Raw genomic sequence first — 27852 nt, 5'->3', positions numbered from 1 at the left:
AAAGCTTATACTAACCCACCCAACATCACAATTCTTCATAACTAAGAACTGTATCAGAAATTCTTCTACATCTTAAGACTAAAAGTGATGAGTGTTTAATTTGTAGGCTAAAAAAACCTCTAAATCTCATTCTTCCTGCCAACAATAACAAGCACAGGAAAAAAAAAATAGGGCTACCACTAAAAGGCAATTCAACAAGTATTTCAGAGCTGCAGTCTCTCTTAAAACCGAAGTGTGAACACAAGATGTATTCTTGATGTTTCCCTTACTTAGGATGAAAATTCAGATGAAAATACAGTGCTTACTGCACTATAATTTCGGAAGAGCACTAATGGAATAAAAATCAAAATGAGAGGAACAAGCACATGATGTTTTTAGATTTAGCACTGTCCCACACCCTCCTTCTTTCTCCACTACATCTAAACCAAATAAGTTTATTCTTCCACTTTTAATACCTCTCTGACAGCTATCTACTTTCAATAAAGAAATCAACCAAAACATTGAATAAAAATATCATAAGCTTCTAATAAACTTCTGCTCTTTGAGGCTTACAACAGCTTCTATCAATCAGAACATCAGTGACTGACCTTCAATTCATATAGATGCGTAATTTAACGCATGGAGGTTATACATATTAAATACAAGGTACATAGTCCAAAAGCACATGAAAGCAGTGCATTTTGTTTGATAAATTGCACTGTATATATCAAAAATATCAATTTCAGGCTTATTGAGGACAAAGTTTAAGAACTTATCCTAGTATATGCATGCATGTGACAGGGAGAAGGGTGTTTGTTTTTGCAGTGCCCTACAGTAATTTTTTTCCCGTAAACATCAATATAAGTACAAAGTTCATGCTGGAAAAAAATCTCAAAATGCTTTTCCAAGCTGGCCATAATTACCAAGAGAAGTTAATAACTATTTCTAAGCTTACTTTTAAGCACCGCATCCCAAGATGGTAATTTAAGACAGAAAATGAACACCACCACAGGCAGCTGAAAATGTATCAGGAATTCCTCCTGTGTAGTTACACATAACAATATAATTATGTAGCTATGCCCCAGTTTCAGAAAAATATCTATGCTGTTCTGCTGTTGGGCTAGACAACCCTAACAAAACTACAAATTAAAATCTGACTTAGCGCCACAAGGCCCTTTCAAAGGCAGAAGACAGCATCTACACTACTGACAATGGCACTGGTGACATAATACTTAACACTTCTCAAATTTAAGAAGCTGGAGACATTGATTGATCATACCTAATTTTTGTTGGAAGTTCTGAATGGATAATATAGTGTTAATGAAATCTGAACAGTCTTTTAATAAGCAACCCAAATAAGTTAGAACAGCATTTCTGTGGAAGGATGAAAGACAGATAGACAATTGACATCAAGCCTGCCAGAACCCAGAGGCTGGCTAACTGACCTCAGCTGAAGGGTTAGAGCACTGCAACTTCTCGCCATCTACTCTAGACTAAATGATGTTTGATGCAAATCAGTTGTGTTAAGCATTATGAGTATGGCTATTACTTATCTTGCTTTTTGTTTTCCAGACATAAAGAGTCCAGTTCATCTGATGAGCTAGTCAGCTACCTACTTTAAAGATGCTATGCTTGAACAAACAGACAAATGAAAATAAATGTTCAAAAGGGTCCTGTGCAGATACAGAATAAAAACAAATCAATGGAAGTCAGATAAGGACCAACTACTTTCTTGTTGTCACTCCCAGGTTTAAAGATTGGTAGCAGATATTTTACTTATTATTTGCTGAAGTAATCTCTTTACTGTTTTTGTATGCCACCATGAGATTGCATAAAGAAGAAGCTGTGTTGTCCCAGCTTTAGAATGGGGAAAACATGCATGTAAGCAGCCTAATTCAAGGTCATCTGTCCAGAAAAAGGGACTCCTTAACGAGAATTTTCAGAAAGCTGTCAACTACAGAGGAAAGAAGAAATAGTTGTTAGGTGAACAAAATACATTAATTCTGATTTTAAAATATACATCAGCAATAAGTTTTTTTAAAACTACAGATACTCAAATGATGCGTATAAATACATACTATGCTGTTCATTTCTGAAGACTCATAACTTCCACATGGATGGACACTTCCAATAGGTTCCAGCCCTTCTTCATCCCACATATACGTGCCATCAGAGCTATCAGATGGAGAAAGCTCAAAAGAGGACCCAGCTCTGTAATTCATCTCTGGAGAAATCACACTCTCAGCAGTATTCTTTGTACTTTCACTGTTGTCATCCACTGCTTAAAGAAAACAGAAACAGTCAAGATTCTAAAAAAAAAAAATAAATAAAATAAAAAAATTAAGGTGTATAAAAAACATTGAAGTCTGAATAATAAACTGTTTTAACAGAAATATCTGGAAGCATTCTACAATATTAAGAACACTTGTCCTAGGAGATAAAAAGCTCAGGCTGGACTAGCCATTACCACTAAGTATCCTTTTAAACTACATCTTTTCTAGCTTTATACAATGCAGCAACTCATCTGTCAAGAAAGATGCTTTTTAGAATTCTGTATCCTTTCAATAAAATGGAACCAAAGGTGGAACCTTTGGATCCAATCTTTCTAGCGGGACATTTCTCAAAATAAGTATATACTAAGAAAAAAAGTACATCAGACTCGAAAACGCAGCTTTGCTTTTAAAGCATCTTACAACTCTTCCACTGATTTTTTTTTTAAAGAGTTAATACAGCATGCTTCTGGGAAAAAAATCGGTAACATTACAATTTATAAAATTAAGTAATTAAATAAGACACCCTACATTTATTGCCACTACATTAAGCAGTTACAGATGTTCTCTGCCTACAGAGGGGGATAAAAATTGCAGAGATCACTAGTCCAAAAGAAATGAATGCCAAGTAAGGCTAAGAGGAATTCTACAATCCTATGACAAGTTTGGCTAAAGGAGGTATCTCTAATTCTTATTCCAAAGAAATAAGAGCTCTTAAAAAAAAAATCATGCTTGAAAATGATTACTATCATGCAAAAAAAAAAAAAAGCAGTGTGAGAAAATAAATTGGCTAGCATAGATCCATTCTGAAAAAAATCAGAATGGTTAAACATAACTTCACTGCAATTACAGAATCTTGATGGAGCACCTAAAATATCAAACAGAATGCGAAGTATTTACCAGACATATTTATATCAAGCCAGTCATCAGCATTACAGCAAGATCCACCTTCCTTGAGAGAAGTGAACGGCTCTATCGATGTTATGCTCCCATGCTCTAAATCTTGGATGTGGCTCTCCTTTTGCTTTACTTGCATAGTTCTGTTTGGATCTTCTATATCTATGAAGTCATCACTGAAGTCTTCACTCAAATCATTTTTTTCCGAGGATGACAGAGAAGATATAGATATTTCATCTCCATCATCACTCATACACATGACATTTGACCCATGTTTTCCCATGCTTTCATGGAGGCCATCAACAGATTCTGTTCTGTGAGTATCACACTCTATAATGCTATTTTTGTCAATTGCTCGATTAATATTTGTTGAAATTTCAGAGTTCTCCACTATACACGTGTCAGGAGTTGTAGTTTTGCCACCATCCACAGTGATATTTCCAGCAAATCGCTGCCTAGTAGGCTTCAGCAAAGAAGGTCTACTTAATCTGTAACCAAAAGAAGGTGCGGACCCAGATCCGTTTGACAGTGGGGGCTTCTTTGAAGCAGGAGCTGATATGCCAGAGTACGGTCTCGTAAATCCATACTTCATAGGTTCATTCCCGTTGGGTACATCCAACTGTCGTGCATTTCTTGACAACAGAGATGACCTCTGAGATGTCCTAACAGCTAGATTTTGACTATAAGGCCTTGTAAGATCCACAGCTTTATTAAAGGAATGTGACCTGGTTAAAGATGCAGTGGGGAGGAAGGAGTTCTGAATGGAATGTGAAAAACTTTGTGATCTTACCATTTTTTCACAGGAAAAAGGCTTGTTATTGTCTGTAGATTGTGCAAGGCTTTCTCCTGAACTTGTCCTTGTGGCACTGGAATTAGCTCTAGGTCTTTGCAAACCTACCATTGGCCTATTTCCATAAAATCCATTTAAGTGTGATTTTGGAGCACTGAGTCCAGAATACGCGGTCCTTCCTGACAGGGTACCTTTGGCGAATTTTGCTGAACTAGAGAGTCCAGGTAAAGACTTTGGGTTTAATTCCTCTGTAGAAGATACAAACATATTGTTTTGCTTTACTGTTTTTGATGCAACTGAAGCAGTGCTGTTCAAACCCACCCTGAGCACATCGTTACTCAATGCTCCTTGAGATGGAGAATACTTCTCAGAATCAATTAGTTTTTCATTACAATTATGTTTGGAATTGGTGTCTCCCCCATTTTGATCATTAAGTTGATGTTTATTTGATTTTCTCCAGTTGAAAGAAAAGGAAGACATGCGAACAGTGCCATTGTGCTTACTGAAATTTTTGCCACCATTATTGCCTGCTAAATTAACAGCCGACCCATTTGGCATAGGTTGCAAGACGCTTCCCAAAGTTTTCGTTCCATATTTCGGTAACCTGGAAACCAAGGATGTCCTGGTTTGACTTTTTTCTTCCATGAGCTACAGGGTACATTGGTCCTTAAAGAATGCTTGAATCTAAGGAAAAGAAAGAATATATTAGACCTTAAATAACCACACAATAAACAATATTCTTCAATATACATTTGCATCTGTATGTTCACTACATCCACGTAGCTAACTATACCACAATTATATAAAGTAACTCATGCATTCTGTGAACTCCTGAGAAATACTAATCAACAGCAGCAATTTGGCAGTAATATTATTCAGGTGTCACTCTCCACCCCCAACATTTTCATTGTCTAGATAAACTGCACTTTTTGCCTTCTTTACATCATTAAAATAAGCTTTAAAAAGGGTGCATGTTTTCCTTTACCTATTTTGAGCAGCAAACTAAATTTTTCAGTTATATTACAATTATTCACCTACATACTTGACTTTATATTTAAAAAGGAACAAATTGAACATAGCACAAGTCTGCTGTCAGCAACATAGAACTTCCAAACCTTCAACGTTAACCTGACCAAAAGCTTTTTTTTTTTTTTTTTTTTAATTATTTTTCTTTGCCAAAATGTTCACATTGACCTGCCACAGCCCCTGCAGGAAAGGAGATTCTGACAAATACCACAACACATATCCTTAAGTATGAACAAATATAAAATAGCAGTAGAAGAAACAACATTGTTGAAAAACAACTGAAAATAAGTTTCCAAAGTATTCACTGCCTTGGGAATTTCTCAAGCTCTTCATGCAGAAGATTTGAGTAAACTGAGACATTCAGGGATGTTTTTGTTTTTAACACTAGTGAATCAGATTTCTGCTAGCAGAACCAGCACAGTGTATAGGAAATCCAGTAGGTGTAAAAGTAGCAAATGCAGAGATCACATGAGCATGAAGATAACCAACTTCTGAAAGAAACCTATTACTGAAGAAAGCTACTTACATTAAGCATCATCAATAGAATTCAGAACCTGAAATTCACTACTTTTGTCAGATGGTCACACTGCAAAGGCAAGAGATGTGTCCTAGCACATGCTCGCAGCAAGCATTTCCCCTCATTCCAACAGGGATACTTCCCCACTGTATCCTCCCAGAGTCCAATGATCTCAGAACTTCCCAAGCAAGGAGCTGAGCTCATAGCTTCCTGTTTAACTGTGCTTCAGTACAGGCTTTTTTCTTCACCAGTTTTGTGAATCATCTATTCTATTTCTAGAATAATCTCAGTTCTGGAACTCCATACTTCATGGTACAACTCTCTGCTTTCATTTGTTGAAAACTCAATAGCTGATCATTTAATTTGGTGTCCCCATTTTGTATGTTATGAGATACAAAATAATCACTCATCATTGACCTTCACCTCAGCATCTTGTTCTTCCACATCTAAATGATATCCCCATTCAGGATGAAAAATCCTGGCCATTTTTCCTCCTTCTATGTAAACTATGGTCTATTTTGGTTATCTTCTTATTTGTGTACAAGATCTGAAGTACATGGCAGCAGCTGCCTACAGTATTCAAATTAATAAAACTCTTAGCAAAGGTGAATTTAAAAGCTTTACTTCTGTGCTGTAGTACGTGAACATAGCCCTAGACCCCGACTGTGAGATAAAAAGATAATTACAGTATTTATTCATTTCCTTACATCTGTGAATTTTCATTCCCTCCCCCGATTGGGAACATTTCACTGCCACCTTTACTAAAGATTTGTTCCATCTGAACTTCTGTCATTTTGGTGTACTTTTGTCATGCTTTTATTTTATGAAGCCCTATCTGCTTTACAGATGAATCTTTGCCTCAACAATCCCTGCCTTGAGAATCCCCATCTCTTCGCTTTAATACATCACTTGTTTCGTCCGCCCTATGCACATATTCATCCTATTATTTTTACAGATAACCATGTCTGTATCGTCCTTTTGCACAGCACTTCATCTGTTGTTTTTCCTGGCAATACAACACAAACAATATGTCTAAATGCTATTAGTAATTCAGATAATAAGGGCTTTAAAGTTCCAAAGTTGTATATTCAACACTGTATATAAAAAAAAGGCTTACTCTAACACTAATTTATGTATTCCCAATATGAGGTTTCTCTTTTTTTCCAAGACAGATGTAAAAAGATACCTTGCTTTTGTTATCCTAGATTTTATTCATCAGTCACTTTCACACACTGCTCTTATAATAGAGTCAAGACAATTAATTCCACTAGTTCATACATTATTCCCTGAAACTAATATCTCTATTTCCTTCATCACAGACCTACTACACGCAGCTGGCAGGACTGAAAAGCACCCTCAAAGTTTTTAAATGATGGCAATCATGGATCATGAGAAGCAGGATGATGAGAAGTAATATACAACAAGTATCATTATACTCATTCGACATACAGGAAACACCCTGTGTAACCAAAGCAAACACTACCCCAAAGTGAGTCACTCCCCAGGCTGCAAGACCTCACTAAGAAACATTTAAGATAAAATCAAAGTGGCATTAAACTCATGCAAACTGAAGCACCCGTAGGATTTTGTAAATGAATAGGATGCCCCAGAGCTGTACTTCTGAAAATAGGTCCACATTAAAAAGATAAACACTCCGAAAGATGGCTTTTTAGGGGCTCCTAATGTATTGAAAATATCAGGATCCACATTCTGCAACTGGTAGAGCACAATTCCATTTAGAAACACAAATCCACAGTTCCAAAATACTAAGTGTAAGTGAATGCTTGCACATGGAGACGTAACCCACAGAGTTGTACACATCTCATTCTCAGCAGTGGTTTCTTATTTTTATACTGAAGAACGTAAGTTAGAGTCATAACAAGATTATCAGCTACTAAGAACAGCATGTGCTTCTCGATGTGCTCCATACAGACTGTCGCACATGATAAAAGGCTGCTATACTACGTAACTGTAGTAGATTGTATGAGACTCACCAGTTTGCACCTTACAACATCCATTAATGGACATAAAATTGTTTTCTATATAGTCAAGGAAAATATATGGAGAGCCAGTCACTTGTACATTACCACTCATTAACTGAGCCTTACTAACTAATGATGCACATGATCCTAGCTTGCTACAGCTGAGAAGTGCTTGAAATACTTCCTTATGCAAACTTAGAAAAGAGGCAGGCATTATGCGAAGTTTGTTGCTTAGCTATATTTAAAGCTTTAAACAGAAAAGAGAAAAAAAAATCTATCAAATTTAGGCAATAATTACCTAAAGTCACAATGATTACCATTTGCTTCTTTTTTTTGGAAAAGATGCCATGAGTTTACAAACATCGCACTACTCAGCTTGTTTGCCAGCTGTGTTGCAAAGGCAGCAAGTAGTAGCCCACACTTCTTTATGAAGTTTCTGCTGTGCGGGTACAAGTATTTTTATAGGCTGGAATGCATTAATATCCCCCTATACTACAGCAAAGACAGGGACATAACGTACACATTCTCTTTCACTTCGACCTCTGCAGAAATCATCCCAGCTAGATTTAAAACAATTTCACACGAACTACATCATGATTTACAAGCAGATCAAAAACCTACAACCAATGTTTTCTGGTAAGAAAATGCACTTAAAGCAACACATTCATGTGTCTGTACCTATAAAAAAAACTTGCCTACAGTGTACCTGTATAAGAGATGTTCTCATTTATAATGTAATGTCGAATGTCAATCTCAAAGACATTATGTCAAATATATTTCAGTACATTGTAATTTTTTTTAATAACTCAATGCATAAAAATGGCCTTGAGCACATGACCAATTCAGTCATGGCAAGCACCATACTATAGAGCCAAAGATATCCCAAAGCTAGCAAAAAAAGCTCAACTCTTGTAAAGTCTTCAAAACTAAGAAAAAAGTTAAATTAGAAAGCTGCTAATTTAGCTTTCCTGTTTTATGGATAAATCCCTTTTCATATCTGTCTACCATCTCTTAGGTGACCGTAAAATTTAAATGAGGCCATTTAATGAGATTACTTTAATCCTCCAACAAGCACTGCAAATTAAACTCGAAAAGACGACTTCAGTCCTCTAGGAAGGGTGCTTGCTCATTTATCCTTAATTAGGGAAAGACAAAATGTTATCTTCAAGAAAACTGCACTGATTGCTTGAAATACTTCAGATAATTAAATTTAAAAACTGCCTACAACAAAAACTTGCCTATGTTTTATGAGCTGTAGCTACTGTGTCGCATTTTCAATTCTAGGTTGCATTCATTTGGTTGAAGTACAAATGCTGTCAAAAAACTTAACAGTACCATGTCTGGCAGATAATACTTTCCCCCCAAATCCAGAAACTTTCTCATGATGTTCTCTCAAACTTCCTGAATTTCAACAAACACTTTCTATTAAAAATTACATTCTTTTAACAATGAAATTTCATTACCAAAAAACACAGTACCTGCAAGTTATGCATTCCACCAAACTCTGGTTCAGTATAATTTGAATTGTATTTTTCTGTATTATAAAAAATTCAAAGTACTTTTAGACTTGAGCAATCCATGGATTTTTTTTAAACAGACATTTGGGAGAACAAGCCTTACACATTCTGCCCCAGGAAATACATTATCAAGTGCACACAAGTGTAAATGGGAATTAAACTGAACGGCCTAGACTTTATACATAATAATCCAAGGAAAAGGAATTAAGATTTACAAACCCTCCAAAGTGTAACCTGAACTGAAAAGGTGCTACATCCCTTAAGTGATAAGAAGGATATTCATTTTCACTCTCCCTTGTACTTTCCATATAGGCTTATGCACATGTAGACAAGTCCTCCAACACTAGTTCCAACCTGCAAACACACCATTCAGTCTGTTTCAACAGCATCAGGAAAACAGTTTCCTATATCATCATCTCAGTATAGTTTTACATTTGAAACTGCCCTGTGTGTTGTGGAAAGATTCTTATAATACGAGACAGCTGTAAGTTTACGCATGTCACATTGGGGCACCCTTAAAATATCACTGCCCCTAATGGTCCACACCAGAGAGCTAACAGCAGTCTGAAGCTCCAAACAGGTTATTTGAGGGACCATACTCCCCCTTACTCTCATGGCAGTGTGGAACAAACAGCTGCCAGGTGAAACACATCCAGTAGACAGGTGACAGATGAGCGGCTCTGCAGAACTATTGCTATGCCAACAGTTTTGAATGCATCCTTCATTCATCTTGTCAATTTTAAGTAGACTTAAATAATGAGAATTACCAAGCAGCAACCTTTAGATGCTTTTCTTTGAGCAACTTAATTCCCTACATGAAGGATATCTTTTTGATGCTAGAGACAAACGTCAGTTCATGGAAGAGGGCTGTGCTGAAAACCCAAGGTAGCCGACACCTCCTCATTACTTCTGGAAAACAGGACCAGTACTTTCCTGAAGGTGTATAGGAAGCTGGCAGCTGCCACAGTACAAAAGCTTGCTTATCCATCCAGAAATATTAGGTCCACCAGCATCCATTTAGCGGCAAACATCAATTATTAATCAGTCAAGGTGCTTTGGTATTTAGTGTGGTGTCAGACTGACAGAACAACTAGCACAGAGTTCACCACTGTTATTGACATTTCTGCCATCATATGTTGGATGTTACTGAAGTTAAAGTTCAGTGACCACACTTGCCAAGCCAAACCTCATCATCGTATTATTTGCCTTCCCCAGAAAGCCAGAGAAGTGAGAGACTGTGTAATTCTACTTGTTTGGCTCGGTGGAAGGTGATCTGAAACAGCAGTTTACCCATTTTATGCATATTTTTAGCAACACAAACTTGACAAGATAATTTCCTGAGACCTTAATTCCTTTCCCTGGAAAACAAGAGCACATTTCTATCCATGCACACAACATGGATAGAAAGGCAAAAACATTCCTCCCATGGAAACCTAAACTATCTCCTCTGGCTAAAAGCCTACTCAGCCACAGCATTGCACTAGGGCATCAAAAAGAACTGGTAATGAATGCCCAAGCAGCATAAAAACAAGTGATGCATACAGGCAAGGCAGGCAGAATCCACCACCTTCAGTAACCATTACATCCTGTTTTCTGCGCCGTGCTTGTAACAGGAAAGAGCCCTGCTGAAAACACAGACACAAGACCAGGTATTCAAGATGCTGCAAAAAAAGACTTCAAGACAACTGCTCCTAACACCCCAATGGTTTTCACTACAACTGTGATGCCTACCACACACACACACAATCAATGTGAAAAAGCGATTGTATTTTACTTCTAATTCTCTGCTGAATCTAGATGTATATCACATGGCCTTCGTGACTTTTGGTGCAAATGTATTTCAACCATGCCCGTGGTGCATGGCTTATAAAAACAACCTTTGGACACCACTGGGTTTTAGAACACTTGGCAACTTTTACATACAGATACAAACATGCTTTAATATTCATGACACATAAAGAATGAGAATCTTTTCACCACTGACATGCTTAGCAATGATTTAGTTCCTGAGTTAAAAGTGTAACTTAATAACTGTTTTACTTTTAGAAACCAAAAAATAAAAATGCACTACGTATGCATTACTTCTACCAGCGTAGAGAGGTGTTCAACTGCATTAGGGAAAACAAATCAGGGAGGTTTTTGCAGCAGATAAAACAAAAAGCTTCTTCAGCTTTGGAACACTGCAGTTTCCGAACTACCAGTCAGTTTGCAGCTGCGAGGGGATCATGAGAGCTTAACAGAATGAAAGAAACTACCAGAAGATCTGGACAGCAAACACAGCTTCTGAGCAGTACGTGTCCTGAACTGAATAAGAAATTAAGAGATACATCCTGAGGAAACTGTGCATATTGTATGAATTAAATCGAATTAGAATACAATTAAAAGTTTCAATGGTTGAGAGATTGAACTTCTGAGTATTTATACATGCCACATGTTCTTCTGTAGTATTCACCTTACAGACTAGCTTCAGCTTAGACAAAAAAACCCTTCCGTAAAATTCAAGATCCAGTAAGATTTACCTGCTTTGCAGTAATATCCTCCAAGCCTGCCTTCCTTCCCCTGTCCTCAGTGTCTCTGAAACAACTCTCTTCTTGAATCAATTACCGATGCTTCATGAAGTCATCCATGAATTTCTCAGTGCACCCCTTTATTATGCACAAACTGCATGGTGATTCACACCAGCATCCTAGACAGATTGTTCTTTGAGGGTACAATGGTCAAAGTATGGTATGAAATTGCCAGACACTTAATAATGCTGTTTTATTTATCTTCTGTGTTCTAAGCTGTGGGATTCTTTCCCCAGACTTGAGAGCCTAGAGCTAAGTCCTTTTCTATTCTTCCTCCCTCACCCTTAGGTATGGGGATGTTCTACCCACACATGAAGTTTATTGTATCAAACACCAAGCACAACAGCCATCCAAGCTGCTCTCGTGCTGAATTACCATTACTGTCGGTCAGAATACACTAGGTCAAGGAACAGAAGCAGAGGATGATAATGAATAGAGATGAAAAGAGGAAACAAGACAGACATCACAAAGAGACTGGGACTCTCGTATTCCTAACGCTGAACAATATATTCAGTCAACACAACAGAAAGATATGGCATTCCTTGCAGTCTAAAACTAAGCATTGTTGTTACTCATCAGAATATGGCTTCTTAACGTTTTGCATGGCTAGAGGACATAAGTGCTTACTGAAGAAGAAACAGGAAAATGCAGCTCTATTTTTGTAGAGGAAAGCTACTAGAATACTTTCAGAGTCAAAAACTTAATTCACATCCCTTAGGGGCACACTCACAGTTCACTCTGCCGTTAATGCTACTTACATTGAATATCAGGCACCTCAAGGGAAGGGGGGAGCTACTTGCTATCTGCCTAGACATTTATGCTTTGTCATATTTTGCCCTCCTGTGCTATGCATAGTGGTGAAATGGAGACTCTACTTTTTCAAAGCCAGAATTTCCTATGAAACCTTGCTAAAAGTTTTTTCACTGGAAATCAAAAGCACTTTTGTATGCATATAAACAACATGGATAGCAAGGTGAAAACATTCCTCCCATGAAAACCTAAACTATCTCCTCTAGTGAGGTTTACTCAGTCACAGCACTACCCAAGGGCATAGAAAAGAACCTTGAAAAACAGGAAAAAAAAAAAAACACAACAGGATTTATCACAACTACTTTAAAAGTTTATTGAAAATCATATAAATTTCCATGAAAAGCAAAACCTCTGCTAAGGTTTCTCATATACATAAACCTGCACTGATTTTCAGCGTTCTTACAACAGACTGTTGTGGCACGTGGCAGTCAACATCTAGAGGCTCAGCCAGCTGCAATAAGGGAGCAGCTCTGGGACAAAGTAAAGACAGAAGGAAGATGATACTGGGAAGAGCAGTCAATATTTTATGTCAACAAAAATTTCAGAGCCTGCAGAGCGAATAGACCTGAAATTCTTGCATTTTGCTTAAATTCCCATCACCTTCCTCTTAAATGGTACAAACACTACAGTTCATTCATAAATGAGAAGTGAAATCCAGTGGTATTTGCTATTTCCTGCGTTCCTGGCTGGCAGCCTGTTCTCAGGGGCAGGGGTCAGCTGGCAGTGAGAGTAAAGCGTTGCAAAGGCACATCGTGCTTCTGCAGCTGCCGACTACCTCATGAATCTTCATGGAGCCATCAATTCCACCCTTCTCCAAATGGCTTACTCTTCTGGCCACAGCTGATGTGAAACATAGGTGTAATCAGACTTCTGTCAAATTTCCGGAAAACTCCTTTAGTAAGAGCTAAAGGTGACTTAGACACTGATCGACATAGGGCTTTCCTTAAATTTGCTTTCATGCATTCCTCTGATCCTTCATCAGAACATAGCAGAGTCACATCCTGTTAAATTTGAACTAGCAGTGTCAACTCTGTACCTGCAGATGGAAACACCACGTGCTTCCTGCGTAACCAGCTCCTCAAAACCGAAGATGCAAACCAGCAAGGGCATTCTCTAGAAATCCAGAGAACACAAGGCAGAGCTGATAAGCATGCTACATTAAGTGTGCTGACTCCAGGAACACGTTTCGAAGCGTTACAAGAGGAGGATGAGATGCACTGTAATAAATCAGAAGCGATTGACATAATCATGACTGATACACCTGGCTCCAATGGAAAAACACTCATGCTAGAAACAATTAGATTACTTGGATTGCTTCATTTGTTACATAACAAAGAACAGCCTCCCAGGGCACAACCACTTCAACAGATTCAGCCTTAGAAAGTGACTCATGTCGACCATCTTCAGTAGGGTAGCTTAAACACTTAGCTTGCGAAACATGTATTGTTTTCAAAATCCTTGTTGGTGAGGAGATACATGAGTCTTTATTTGCTTCAATTCTTTGATGACGTTATTCAGTTTAGATTGTTACCAAATTCACAAGGACAGTAAAAATCAAAGGGGGAAATCCAACCTAGGGAGAGACATACGCCATCTGTCTGCCATACAGCTTTAGTGCCCTGTGACCTACAAAGTCCTGTTGCAACGCAGAAGGAAAGAACCCAGCTATCCTATTCTGCAAGCACATACACCCCCGAGTACCGTAGCTGTGAAGCACATCTGTATCTAAGTTACTCTTTTGTGCGGTCTCATCACATGTCTCTATTTGGCAAGACTTCTATCCTGGAAAGTAAATAATTGGGGGAGGGAGGGGAAGGAGTGACACACTCTTATCTTCCTCATTAAATGTACGCAAAAGCCTTTCAGAAAAGTTTTAAAGCTGACATCACCGTTTATGCCATGAAGGCTAATTAAGTTTTATTCTATAGCTAAGATTGACTGAATAATCCCAGAGACTACAGTCCGGAACAGAAGTGTTGTAGAAATGAAACAGCAGGCCTCAGCCCCTCCTCTCAAAGAGGTGGTGATCACGTCAACATCAAAGCAACCGATACCAGGAACAGAGCGCTGTGCTCGCAGATGGCGTTACTCCGTCAGCAACATTTTATGTTGGTCACTTCAATCTTTCTGAATTTATTGAGACAAATTGCTTTTATGTCAGAACTCAAGAGGCAGAGCGATGCCGTTCTGCAAACGGGGGATTTAGTCACTGTTGTCTAGCGAACACTTCACTCACAGATACACCATGAACACACTCACTAGAATCTGTTACCTTAAAGCTAAAGGTTTAACTCCAGAACATGTACATTTAAAAAGCATCATTTGCCATTGTGCAGTTTAACACTCGAAGACGAGCGTGCCGTTTCCCTCAAACCTATCCACTGCCACCCAATGATTCAAACACACCCACTCCTGTCTGTAGCTCTGTGAGGAGAGATTTACTTCACTGCTTCAGTAACAACCCGAACAGCCAGCTGCAGGTTACTGTTTTCTGTTCACTGTTTAGTGATGCTACCTGGAACAGGATTTTCTTACTGATAAGACCAGGCAGGCTGGAAGCCAAATGAAGCATTGAATGTAAGTGATTACAAATGGAAATAGCCCTTTTCATCCTCTCACCTTGTCCATCCTTCTCTAGTTCATTTATTCATCTGATGCAATGTCTCCAAATAGGAACGCCGAATAGCCTTGAGCTAAATCCCCTTCTGATTGCATAAACAGATATTGTTTAATACATTGTTTTACTGACTATACAACAACTAATGTTGTTGCAATGCTACCGGCACAAACCACATTTGAGCACTTTATCCACGTAGGTATCTTAAAATCAAGAATTCCCAACAGTTTCAATCCGCAGCTTGGCTGCGCTTACCAGCCACAAGATTTTTCCTCCCCCCAGCACACACGCATTCATTCTTATTGGTGAATAAGTAAGCAGTTCAGCTACAGGTTAAGCTGGAGGACAAGTACAGATAACTCAAGGAGACAGCATGCAATTCATAGACACTTTGCTACTGAGATAAGCCTCAGAGGTTCACAGGTAACAATGGAACGAGACTAGACAAGATAGGTAGGTAGAGAGAAGAAAATTCTAGGAATTCCCTTTCTACATGCTGCCAGGGCTATTTCAACTCGGCTCATTTTTTGTCAGAAAACCATGATCTTGAGAAAAGAATGTCAAACCACAGCTACAGACTTAAAATTCTTACATCAGCTACTGCTGAATTAAAAAGAGACTTGAAAATGGAGTGACAGAGCAAATCTTGACCTTTTCTCGTGAAAGAAAGCAAACCCTACCTAAGCTTGAAATATTAAACATTATATTTCTTGGGTTTTGGATCATGGTGACTCAACTTCAGTTCTCTAGTTCAGCCATCCTGTTCCAGCAGACTATCTTATTTTAAAGGCGATGAACAAGAAGTCTTCGTCTCCTTTGTTAGCCTTCAATCAGCACACCAGGAAGAAGCAGCACAGGGCAAGACCTACAAATACTTTCAAATCACAAGATTTCTTGAATTCAATGTAATTTGGTTTGGAACCCTCAGCAGGTCTCTCCTCTCCCGTCCTGTCCAATCTGTCTTTGACTCCCCAAACTTCTTCTGTCCGCAACTGCTTTAAGCAAGGAGCAGCATTTAGCACTACTGCTAACTCTTTTAAAGATTATTTTCATCTGACACAGCGAACTTCTACAGGAGGATACTGCAAACAGTCAGCATCATATTTATCCTTCCATTAACATTTCTGTGTTTCTATGAGAAGTGTTCTTTTTTCCAAGGTTACAAGTCCCAGAAGGACATCATACCTCCCCAAACCATCTTTTTACTCTTCTGGGTTCAAAACACTCTCTCTTCCATATATCAATTAGCACATCGATTTTGGAACAGGAACCATGAATACCTACCGTCCCCATCTCCCAGTATAAGCACAAATGAATCTATGGAATGGCATAATGATACTTGACTTGTTTTTTTTCCTAACTGACACGGACCAATGAGTTTATATTTTTAGCTATGTATTATAATCCCACAAATCTCATCCCAAAGTGACAAAATCCAACCCACTGCCCATTTGTTTATGCACAAAGCTAGGATTGTTCTTCTCTCCCACAGATGTATCTCAACATTTATGACTGGTTTCACATGCCACTTTATATGCAAACAACCAGCAGAAGCAATAAGGTTTTGCTGCAGGTCTTTATACCGTATAATCTCTTCAACACTTTGAAGAACGCTGCTCATGTCAGCTCATCACTCACGCCATTTGCCAGGTCATTTGGGTCCTCACACATACTCCTGTGGAACACTACTTGTAAGTGCTCCACGTTACAAGAACTGGCTACTGATTTCTGCCTTCCTAACTAGGAAACAAACCAGTTATACGGATCCCTCTGTTTCATATCTGTGCTTTCAAGAAGATTCTATGTTGCTTGTATTCTCTGAAGTTAAATTTGACTTCTCTTCAACATCCACCCTTAACCAAAATCACTGCAGCCACATACAAGCCTATAATAGCTTTCAGTTGAAACTGGCTTATTTTTGAACCACAGCTTCAAAGTGCCGCTTTCTCGCTATGGAATTTCATTTTGTTAGTGCTGGACACTTACAGCTTCTGTCTATGATTCGATTACTACAAACCAGTTCCCTATCAGAACACCGAACTCTGGAAAAATATCGTAGTACCAAATAACTTTGCAGGTCTGCCACAGCATAACAAATAAACATATTTATAACTACAGACTGACAAATCTTCCTTAAGTATTTTAAAGCGTTTTATATTTTCTTACTGATTTTCTGATAAACAGTTAGATTTGTATGTACCCATCATCGTCAGCCTTCTAAAAATGCAGAAGCCATAGACACTGATTATACAATTTGCAAGTGAAGACTGAAACAGTTTCTCTAAGAAACTGACCTGTAGAACATTAATGACTACTGACAGTTTGTCCACAGTATCTGTTTCTCCCACATTAGCTTATTAAATTACGCAGACATGGTCATCTGTGCTCACGGATTATTTGAAATTAAAGGAAGGTGATGCGTACGATTTGTTTTGGTTACTCAGTATCTCATTTATTCATGGTAAAGCGCTATTTTTATACATTACTATTTCAGAGCATTTTCACAACGGAAAGATTTACACAGATTGGCGTGTTCTGTTTTTTGTCATTTGGTTTGGGTTTGCTTTTTATACGAGCTGTTTCCTGATGGACAAGCTGTGCAGGATGCAAGCTTCTGCTACTTTCCTCAGATCTGCTACTAACAGCAGTAGCTTAGGCCCTTGCGAAGCTTAAACCTATGCAAGTTTGCCTTGCTGAGATGCAGGTCAGTTGAAAGTCATAGCTTCCTCCAACTCAAAGGTACAGATTAACAAGCCATTGGAATAATATTACATAAAATCAGGCTTTACTTAGAGGTGATTTTCTACCTTTAATATGATTCACAAAATGAAACCATGTATCATACAGATTCAGATTCTAGGGAGAATCTCTGCATCTATGTAGAGCCTGAGTCTCCAGCTCAAAGCATACATGGTATTTGAGTCAAGAGAATGCAGGGTGTTCAGGACATCCTCCCATGACACTTAACTTGTGCTGTGTTTGTCACAAGCCACCTAGGCTAATGAGGCTAAAAACACAGGAGTTCTTACGCAATTCAGAAAGCATTTGCAATTTAAGGGTTATTCCAGACAGAGAACTTGTTCATCCACCACCTAAAAGTAAACCTTTATCAGCTATTTTCCTCTGGCTAAGAAACTAAGACATTTTGCGCAGCCTGAACCTTGCCAACATTAGCCATACTTCTGCTTCCATCAAAGCCATTACAACGCACTCCACAGAACACTACCTCGAGTCATCACGGACTAAGTGCTCATGAAAATCCCAGCAATCTTTCTAGTGGGAAAGGCATTTCACTGACAACTCGTGACACCAGTTCCCCACGTGACCAGGGATAAGCATCCCCCAACCCAAGGAGACTTTCTAGCTTCACTTACTATAGGCGACAATCAACAGAACCCTTCCAGCTGAATCCTTCCCTCTAGGACAGGAGATAGCTGGCAAGTGAAGCCCAGACCTCTGCAGCTCTGGAAATCAAGTAACTTTGGACTAAGGAGGATACAATATTCTCAGAATGCCTTCAAAAACGCATCTAATTTGATTGAAGTTTAGAAGCGAGTTTCAGTCTGTGTCCCAGAGGTAGGAAGAAATACAAAGACCTACGCTGACTAGCTAGGCATCTTTGGAGCAGTTATTATAACACTGTTTTGACTTGATTCTAACATACATGTATTCAGGTATACGGGGATTTACATAAGTTTTTTTATTGCTTCAACTGAAACACAATACAGGATTTTAAACCTAATTATCAAAAGCACCATCAGTATTTCGATCTTCTTAGCATCCCTGTTGGCAAGGAATTTAACCGTGCTTGAAAGCTTCTAATTAGGAAGAGGGCACTGCTGTTTACATTTCCAAACAGTGGCAAAAAGAAAATACCACAATCACTGCCATAACTGGTACCTTTTACCCTGTCTCCATTTTCACAGAGCTGCATTCTTCTAACAACTTCAGGCAAGCGATGTTCATTTGAAGACTGAAGGCACGATGACTCTCTATAGACAGAGAGCCTGTGCTAACTCTTCTACGTAACGGGTTTATTCCAAGTGACCAATCCATCTTAAGGGATGATCAGGTCCAGAAGTAATAGGTTTTACTCTAGCAAGCTTTTACACGAGCAGTTCCATTAAACAGGATTACTCATTAGTATAACACTACGCTAAATGAGAACATTACGTTCATGGAGATCATTACTATTTGTATTTTCGCATACTAATATGCATTATTAATTACCTAAATTCAGAAACACAGGGTGCCATGAGCAATGAAGAACAATGTAGACATCTTCGAAACGTGACGCATTTCTACAGCCCTGTGACTAGAAGACCGCACTCAGCAGTTTTTGGAGCCCAAACACTACGACTGCTGTGATGAAAGGTGTCAACTGTGAGCAAAGATTTCGTTTCTATTTTAAAAACATCTTGACTAGAAGGAGTTGTATATTCACGGAGATCCTAGGTTAACATTTGGTGTTCGCCTCTCCAGCACGAGGGTATTCAATTCAAAATGGGCCTGTAAAATCTAGATCGATGTATGTGATCCATTACAGACTTAGAAGCTACCTGCCCGTTTCATCCAGTACACTAAACACAATTAATTATTTACTGCCTCATGCTGCCATGACAAAGCATTTTATCCCTGGCACTGCTTCAGAAGACGTATTTTTAAGCGGTTCCCGGCTAGAGGAGCACACCGAAACGAGACCCTTGACGCAATGTCGCTTCCCTCCCAACGCCCCGGTAACAAAACGCGCTGCTCTGCACCAACCCGGGGCTGGAGGCCCACCGAGCAGCACCGAGCCTGCCCAGCTGCCAGCCCCACGCCTGCGGGCGGTGGCACGGCCCCGGCCGGCAGACCCCTGCGCTGTGCCCCGCCCCCTCACCTGGCTGCGCTGCCGGGCCCGGCCGCTAGCGCTGGGCTCGCCGCTCCCCTTCGCTCCCGCTCGCCGTGGGTGCCGACGGGCGGCCCGATCCCCTCGGACGCAGAGCTGGCGGGGCGAGCCGCCGCTGCCTCATGGCGTGCTGGGGCGCGCCTCGGGGCTCGGAGCTGCGGCGGGCGCTGCGCGATGGAAGCACGCCCTCAGCGGCCCCGCCGCGCCGCCGGGCACGCGCCCCGCCACCTCCGCCTGCCTCGCGCGGGGCTGCCGAGGGCTCCCCGCCGCGCCGGGCCCCAGCCCGCACCCGCAGACCTGGGGGCAGCGGCCGCCCCGCACTCACCGCCGGGCCCCAGCCTCCCTCCCCTCAGCGCGGCGCCCCCAGGTACCGCCCGCCCCGCCCCGAGCCCGCCCCGCCCGCCACGGAGGGGAGGGGAGGGGCGGGGCGCGCAGCCGCTCGGCGCATGCTCGGGGAATCCCGCCTGCCCGCCGCGCCCCTCGCCTCACCCTGACGTCACGCGGGCGGGTGGCGCGCGGCCGGCCGTTGGGCCGCGCCTGGCAGCCGTTGGGGTCGTTGCGCGTCGCCTTGCGGAGCGGGCGCGTGGCCCGCTGAGGGTCCGGCTGCCCGGGCTGGCTGCCGCATCGCCCCGTGCAGCTCCTCCTGGCTGGGCGGCGCCCGCGTGGCTCCGGCTCAGCTTCAGGCGTTCCATATTTCAGCTCTGACTGAAACGTGGAATTAGTTCTCAGTTCTTCCGTGCCTGCTGCATCAGGCCCCTCCGGGGAAGAACGCCACGCAGTAGGCTCCAGCTGTGTAGGTGTGAGGGAGAAGTAAAAGCCCGGGGACTGATGAGCATCACTCACCACAGCCTCCTGGCTGGGTGCGCGGCCTGGGCTGTGTATGTTGGTGCCTCGAGTGCCTGCTTACCTTTCTAGACACGGGCTGTGGAACTCCTACACATTCTCAGGAGCACAAAGGCCTTCTTTTAAAATAAGGAGTAACAACTGAAGCGTTTCTCGGTCTTTTTGCCTGTGCTTCAATGTAGCAGTCACATTAATGCATTTATTCTTAGAACAATTTGAAGAATAATTACTCCCCTGTGGTACAGGAAGGAAGAAAAAAAATAAAATAAAGTGGAGAGAGACTAAATCTCTTGCACAAGGCTAAAGAGATAGCAAAGCCAGGAAATGAACTCAGCTTTCCCGAGTCAGGCGGCCTTGCTTTAACCACACAGTCATCCTTTCTTTTGGTCGTTCTCAGCTTCTGAGTATTAATGTAAACCTCAACAGCGTTAGCACAGATTTGACTTTCCTCTACTTGGTTCAACAGAACAACTTTACTGTTCCCACTAAAATTTCCTCCAACTTCTCCATTTCCTTCCCAAAATTAAGAGAAATTATAGGCTCACTGAGGCCTTCTTGTATTCCCCACTTCTCAGTTACATTCCCCTTTCTCAGGCACAGTATTTCTCAGTGGCAGGTATTTCTTCAATGCAAATACTTTAAATATAATCTCATAAAATGATTGTGGATCTTCAAAGGTGAAGCTCTTGCGCTGGCACCCAAATGGGCATAGTAAAACAGATCAAGGAACAAATTGTTTCCTGTCATCACACTTTTCCACTAGAGCAGAAGACTAGGAACACTTGTACCAACGCAAGGGAGGCACATAGGTTTCATCTACTGACATAGAAGTGGTGGGACAACCACCTTTTTATCTATAGCTCATACTTTTTTATCTGAAAATGATTATGAAGCCAAATTCTAAAAGAAAACTACATATATAAGAAAATGGCCTAGAGATATTTTAGGGCAGAGTTGAGAGTTCTGTTATCTGTTTAGACATTTAACAAATTGCCACAGTGCCTATATAGCCTCAATCATAAGATGCAGTCTTTCCACCAAATTCATAGCTTTTTTTTTTTGAATAATAACTTCAAGAAAAGGAAGCATTACAGAATCACACAGAATCACAGAATGGCTGAGGTTGGAAGGGACCTCTGATGATCATTGAGTCCAACGCCCCTGCTGAGCAGAATCACCTAGAGCACATTGTGCAGAATGGCAGGTTTTGAGTATCTCCAGAGAAGGAGACTGCACAGCCTCTCTGGGCAACCTGTCCCAGGGCTCTGTCGCGCTCACAGTAAAGAAGTGCCCCCTCATATTCAGCTGGAACCTCCTCTGCTTCAGTTTGTGCCCCTTGCGTCTTGTTCTGTCACTGGGCACAACTGAAAAGAGACCAACTCCATCCTCTCAACATCCTCCCCTCAGATATTTATATACATTGATGAGGTCTCCCCTCAATCTCCTGATTTCCAGGCTAACCAGGCCCAGCTCTCTCAGCCTGTCCTCATACGATAGGTGCTTCAGTCCTCTCATCATCTTTGTAGCCCTCCTCGGGACTCGCTCCAGTAGCTCCATGTTCCTCTCGTACTGGGGAGCCCAGAACTGGACACAGTACTCCAGGTGCAGCTTCACCAGGGCTGAGTAGAGGGGCAGGATCACCTCCCTTGACCTGCTGGCAACACTCTTCTGAATGCAGCCCAGGGTACCTTTGGCCTTCTTGGCCACAAGGGCACACTGCTGACTCACGGTCAGCCTGCTGTCTTCCAGGACTCCCAGGTCTCTCTCTGCAGAGCTGCTCTCCAGCAGGTCAGCCCCCAGCCCGTACTGGTGCTTGGGGTTATTCCTCCATAGGTGCAGGAAGTTTGCAGGCCAAGGACTTGATAAGCCAAAGATACATTTTCCCATATATTTGCTCAGATATGAGCAATTTCAATGGAAAGGGCAGTAGCAAGGCCTAGTTTTCCTCATAGTGGTTGAGCATTTGGGGAGTATCCAGCTGTAACCTTGCTTCACCTGAGTTGCTGATACACTAGCTTATTACTAAATACTAGTACTATTTTTTGCAACAGTATGCAATGTTGTTTGTCCAAGCTAAAATAAAGCTATCTGCAATGTTTTCACAGAGTGGTCAGGGTTGGTAGGGACCTCTGGAGGCCACCTGGTCCCACCCCTGCCTAAGCAGGGCCACCCTGAGCAGGGTGCCCAGCACCGCCTCCAGGAGATTTTGAAGATCTCCATGGAGGAGACTCTGCAGCCTCTCTGAGCAGCCTGTGCCAGGCTCTGTCACCTGCACAGCACAGCAATGCTTCCTGATGTTTAGGTGGAACCTCTTCTGTTCCAGTTTGTGCCTGCTGCCTCTGGTCCTGGCACGGGGCACCACTGAAAAGAGCCTGGCTCTGTCCTCTTTGCACCCTCTCTTCAGGTGTTCATCGGCATTGATGAGATCCCCCTGAGCCTCCTCTTCTTCAGGCTAAGCAGCCCCAGCTCTCTCAGCCTCTTCTCACAGGAGAAGGGCTCCAGTCCCTTGGTTGTCTTGGTGGTTTTCCTTAAAGAGAATAAATATGTTCACTTCTTGGAGGTATTCTTCTAGACACAAATCTTTTTTTAACCTGTGTCTCTGCAAGGAGGTCTTTCATCAATGAGTAAATCCTTTGCATTTTCCATGAGTCAGCAATGTGCCCTTGTGGCCAAGAAGGCCAAAGGTACCCCAGGCTGCATTCAGAAGAGTGTTGCCAGCAGGTCAAGGGAGGTGATCCTGCCCCTCTACTGGAGGCATTTTCCATGTTTTAATTTAATACTGGATATCTGTTGTCTCTAGAATTACCTATTGTCTCTCTTCAACTCATACTTTTGTAAACTGCACAAATAACTTCATTTTTATAGTACCTTAAAATATGTATTAAAACAAGTTCAAAAAGGTGATGAGCTTGTTTTCTGAGATAAAAAAGAAGGAAAAGAACAGACTAACGACACATACAAAATTATCTGTACAACTGTGCTTGTATGTGTGTGTTTTTATTAATTCCATGCAGTAGAGCCACAGGTAACAAAACTTTGTATCATTCTACAATAAATAATTATGTAAGAATAAAATAATAATAAAATACTTATGTAAGAATAAAATAATAAAATACTTATGTAAGAATAAAATAATAATAGAAAATTCTGCTTGGTGAAAGCTGAAAAACGCAGAGATGAGCTGAAACTCATTCCATTGAACTATGTGATAGCCTAATCATACTTCATACTTAGTCCTGTATTTTTCATAATTAGTTGAAAGAAATACTGAGCTTATAGAAATGAAGTTCTGAGCATCTCAGATGCTTTCAGGTATTAGTGACATCCACTGATTTCTAAATACATGCACAGGAGAATGTGTAAATGAAGAACTATTCATTAACAGTTGCACAGCTGCTTTGTTATTTAAATAATTGGCTCAGACATCTTACCTTGGATGTGCTAAGACAATGTTCCTATGTCTATGTTTATATCATGTGTTTGACGTTATCCTTTCTTTACTCTGGCAGAGCTGTGGTAGAAGTAGCCTGGACCGGTTAGTGTAGTCCTGTTAAAACCTGCCTCAAGCTATCTTTATACCCTTCTGCTGCTGTTGCCCTTTCTTCTAAGGGCTAACCACCCATAATGCTTCAAAACACTCTGTTGGTATAAATAACGTAGACCTCCTTAGGTCTAAGAGACTAGTTGAACTACTTAAACAGTCTAGTTAAACTACTTAAACGATCTATTTGAAACTACTTTGTAAAATACTACCATTTTTTTTCTGCATGACTTCAGTGGCCGTATTTCTACAGTATGTCACCTTCACAAACATGCAAAAGCATTTCTAGACAGCAATTAAAATCATATTGTACGTGTCTAAAATCCAAATATGCTGTATTTCATTTATTTTTAAATATGTTCCCCTCAGTATCTGTTAAAACAAATTAGCATATATTTCATTTAACTCTGATACAGTTTATCTTTTATGCCAACTTAGCCTGTAATCATATATGCCGAAAGCCCCAAGGAATACAAATGTCTAACATTTCCACTGAGTCAGTAGGAAGCTTCAGGATTCTGAAACATAACTAAAAGCTTTTATTTCAGCCTGAGTTACACGTATGGAAGTTATATCCTTTTGTATAAATAAAAATGATTTTAAATCAGGCTGGATAAACATTTTTTCCCATATTTTGCAACTGAAATGTTGACTGATAATCTCAGTACTCAAAAAATATCTTTCCATTAGTGACACTGTTATGGAAATTTATCTAGTGTGTTTGGGATTTTTTTAAAATCCAACCTATGAAGACACCATTCAGTGACACAGTAGAGAAAATAACTTAGACTTACGTTTCTAATAACTCCCTCCAAATTTAACATAATGAGAAAAGTTGACTGGAATTTAATAAAATCTCTGTAGGCTCAATAAAAACATTTAAATATATTTGGCATTGTACAGCTTATCTTTATATAAACATCATTGTAAAAGAGTAAAAGATCCTGTTCTAAATGAATGCTTATCCTAAGCTGATTGATGTGGTAAATTTTGCTATTTACTAACAGTTCAAATAGCACAACCCTTAAAAAAGTTTAATAAAGATGAAATGCAGTCTTTTTGTTTGTATAGCTAGTGTCCTCCATTTTACAATATCATTTTGGTCTTTAATCCTGTGATATGCAGAAGTAATAATCTACTTATAATCAGCCTACAATGCCGTGGCAAAGCAATACAGCTATACATATTAAGAAATAAAACATAAAGCAAATAGCAAAAGAATACATACATAAGCACATCAGATGTATGTATGTGTTTTCATTTGACAGCATTCCTCGTAACATTCATCCACAGGGAGAGATTATCAGCATCACTCAGCAGCCAGAAGCAAAGAACATGATCCTTTTGAGCCTCATTCAAAAATTGGTTAGGAATGACAAAAGATACCTGTTGGTGCAGTGACCACATTTGTACATGCTGTTAGCACAAAAATAAATGCAAAATTTGTAACAGAGTTGTTCATTTATACTGATTAATCTCTACCTCAAAGTGACAAGACAGTTAAGAGAAACACACCAGTTTGATTCTAGTCATCCTCTCCACTAGGATTGCCAATAATTTTACCACTCCTAAAAACAGCTTGATTATACGATGTCCCATCAACCTCTTAAATTAAGAGCCTTGCATTACCTCCTTATGTTTCATTGTAACATTCTGCTTTAGAATGACTAAGGAGTGTCCAGTATTACCTTTATGAGACAATTTTAAGTATTATTTTTCCCAGTGACAGATATTCTGAAACACGTTGAGACTTCACAAGAAACCTAGGATAGACAGACTTCCAGATTAACCTCACCTTCCCTTCATAGGGAAAATTCCCACTGACTAGGCAACTGCATGAGAGAATATATAATAACTGAAAGTATTGAGATTAATTCATTCTCATTTATCTCATCCCAGAGAGGATCCTTTTAAGAAGAATTGCACATTTTCTGAAATTTGATTCATAGCTGAAGCAGACTGCAGACAGGAATTAACTCAAAGTGATATTCTTTCCATGAATACTTCTTCAATCATATTAAATTTTTATATGCAAATTTTTAGTTTCAATTAAATTTGAGATTAAAAAAAAAAAAAAAAAAGCTGACTGTTCCAATAGCAAACAGCACTTTCAAAATACAGTTCAGGACTTCAGAAACAGTTTTATTCCCTGTATATTCTTGACCCTAATCTTTCTTGTCTGAACATGTGAAAGCATCCAAAGATAAAAAATGAAAGTTGAAATTCCATTTTTCAGTGATCAGATTACATTTTCAGTATTAAATGGCAATGAAAAACAAAGAGCTCAGAGATGCAGATTAAAAGATGCAATTGCTTTTCCTCTTTTTGTGCACATGGCAGTAACATGTGCACCGAGAAAACAGCTGACCTTATCTGAATTTACGTGACCAACTTAACCAGTATAGCTCAATAATTAACTGAATGTCTCAGAGCTCCACTGGAACATTAAGTACAGTTACACTGTTTTCTCAAAATCATAGTAACTTGGAAAAAATCATGAAATATATCAGAAAATGTTTTGTATCTTACATGGATTTTTCTTCTCTTTTATATTTACTCCCTCCCCTCTTTTCTTTATTTTGTTAGCCCTAGTTACTCAGGAAAATTATGCTTATATATGCAGAAACGTGTATAAATACAAATATATTTATATAAAATGTTACTTTTACATGTACCCTGATATATGTGTGTGTGTATTAAAAAAGTTGTTCTAGGCATTGGGAATCATCTGGACAATGTAAGTGGATAGTTGGATGATTCCTCCATGGCAACTCTGGGCTATTGGAGGTACAATTTATACAGGTTGATACCGATCACTCCTCCAGGTGGGGTTGGTTGGCCCGCCTCAACATCAGCTGGAGGATAAGCTGTCCCTCTGCCCAACGTCCTTCCTTACCACTGGATCTGTCTGGAAACTTCTGTCAAAGTCAACATAGTTCAGTTGCAGTGAGTGCTAAGGACTTGCTTTCCTGGCAAATAAGAAAGCTGGATTCTCGCAAAGACAAAATAGAATAAATTTTATTCTTATAAGCTGGTGCCTTCCCTTGATTCATGGACTTCTGAAGGCATCACCCTGAGAGATTCTGACAGAAATACTGGCACCAGAGATTCAAATGCTGATCTATCCAGTAAGAGGCTTAGCAAGGTTTTGCTTGCTAAGAAGGTTTTTCTAACCCAGAGATGCTGAAGGTGTTTTTCTCTGAGTTAATAATTACTAACTGTAGACAGCAGCAAGCTGGAAAGAAACTGAACTATTTTAGAATTGCATGCAATAAATAATAGTGGATATGCTTCAGATGGTTGTCACAAGGCTCAAGGACAAATTCTTAGCAGCATGACTGGTATTTTAATGGCTAAAAATATGTCTTCAATCCACATTATGAAAATTCAATTAGAAAATGCTGGCAGACCAAAACTTACATGCAAAATTGTGAGAAAAACTGCTGCTCTTCCTGTCTCACTATAACGATAGCTATGAAAAATACTTTGCCCTCTAGATCCTTTGTAATCAGGGAACTCGCGGTGCTCTGCAAACATGAGCGTATCCTCAGAATACGTTTCAGCAGGGGTAAGGCTATTTCTAATTCATCTCAAATAAATTGAGGTAC

The 27852-nt window shown here is 40.1% G+C and overlaps 1 protein-coding gene across 6 annotated transcripts in view; it reads right to left on the bottom strand.

Moving 5' to 3' along the window:
• Positions 1-19937, bottom strand: part of CCSER2 (coiled-coil serine rich protein 2) — a 68786-nt gene extending 48849 nt beyond the window's left edge. For 2 of the 6 annotated variants that reach the window (XM_035330169.1, XM_035330170.1), the window contains exons 1-3: positions 19852-19937; positions 3150-4620; positions 2058-2260 (exon numbers count right to left, since the gene is read on the bottom strand). In XM_035330169.1, the coding sequence (XP_035186060.1) occupies positions 2058-2260; positions 3150-4581 (1635 nt within the window). In that variant the 5' untranslated portion in view covers positions 4582-4620; positions 19852-19937. The remainder of the gene's footprint in view (positions 1-2057; positions 2261-3149; positions 4621-19851) is intronic. The other 4 variants (XM_035330171.1, XM_035330172.1, XM_035330166.1 and 1 more) reach the window with 3 other exon arrangements.
• Between the last annotated feature and the right edge of the window lie 7915 nt (positions 19938-27852).

This window comes from Oxyura jamaicensis, chromosome 6 (assembly GCF_011077185.1).
Source record: "Oxyura jamaicensis isolate SHBP4307 breed ruddy duck chromosome 6, BPBGC_Ojam_1.0, whole genome shotgun sequence".
Taxonomy (NCBI): domain Eukaryota; kingdom Metazoa; phylum Chordata; class Aves; order Anseriformes; family Anatidae; genus Oxyura; species Oxyura jamaicensis.
This window is presented reverse-complemented; position numbering and strand designations above follow the sequence as displayed.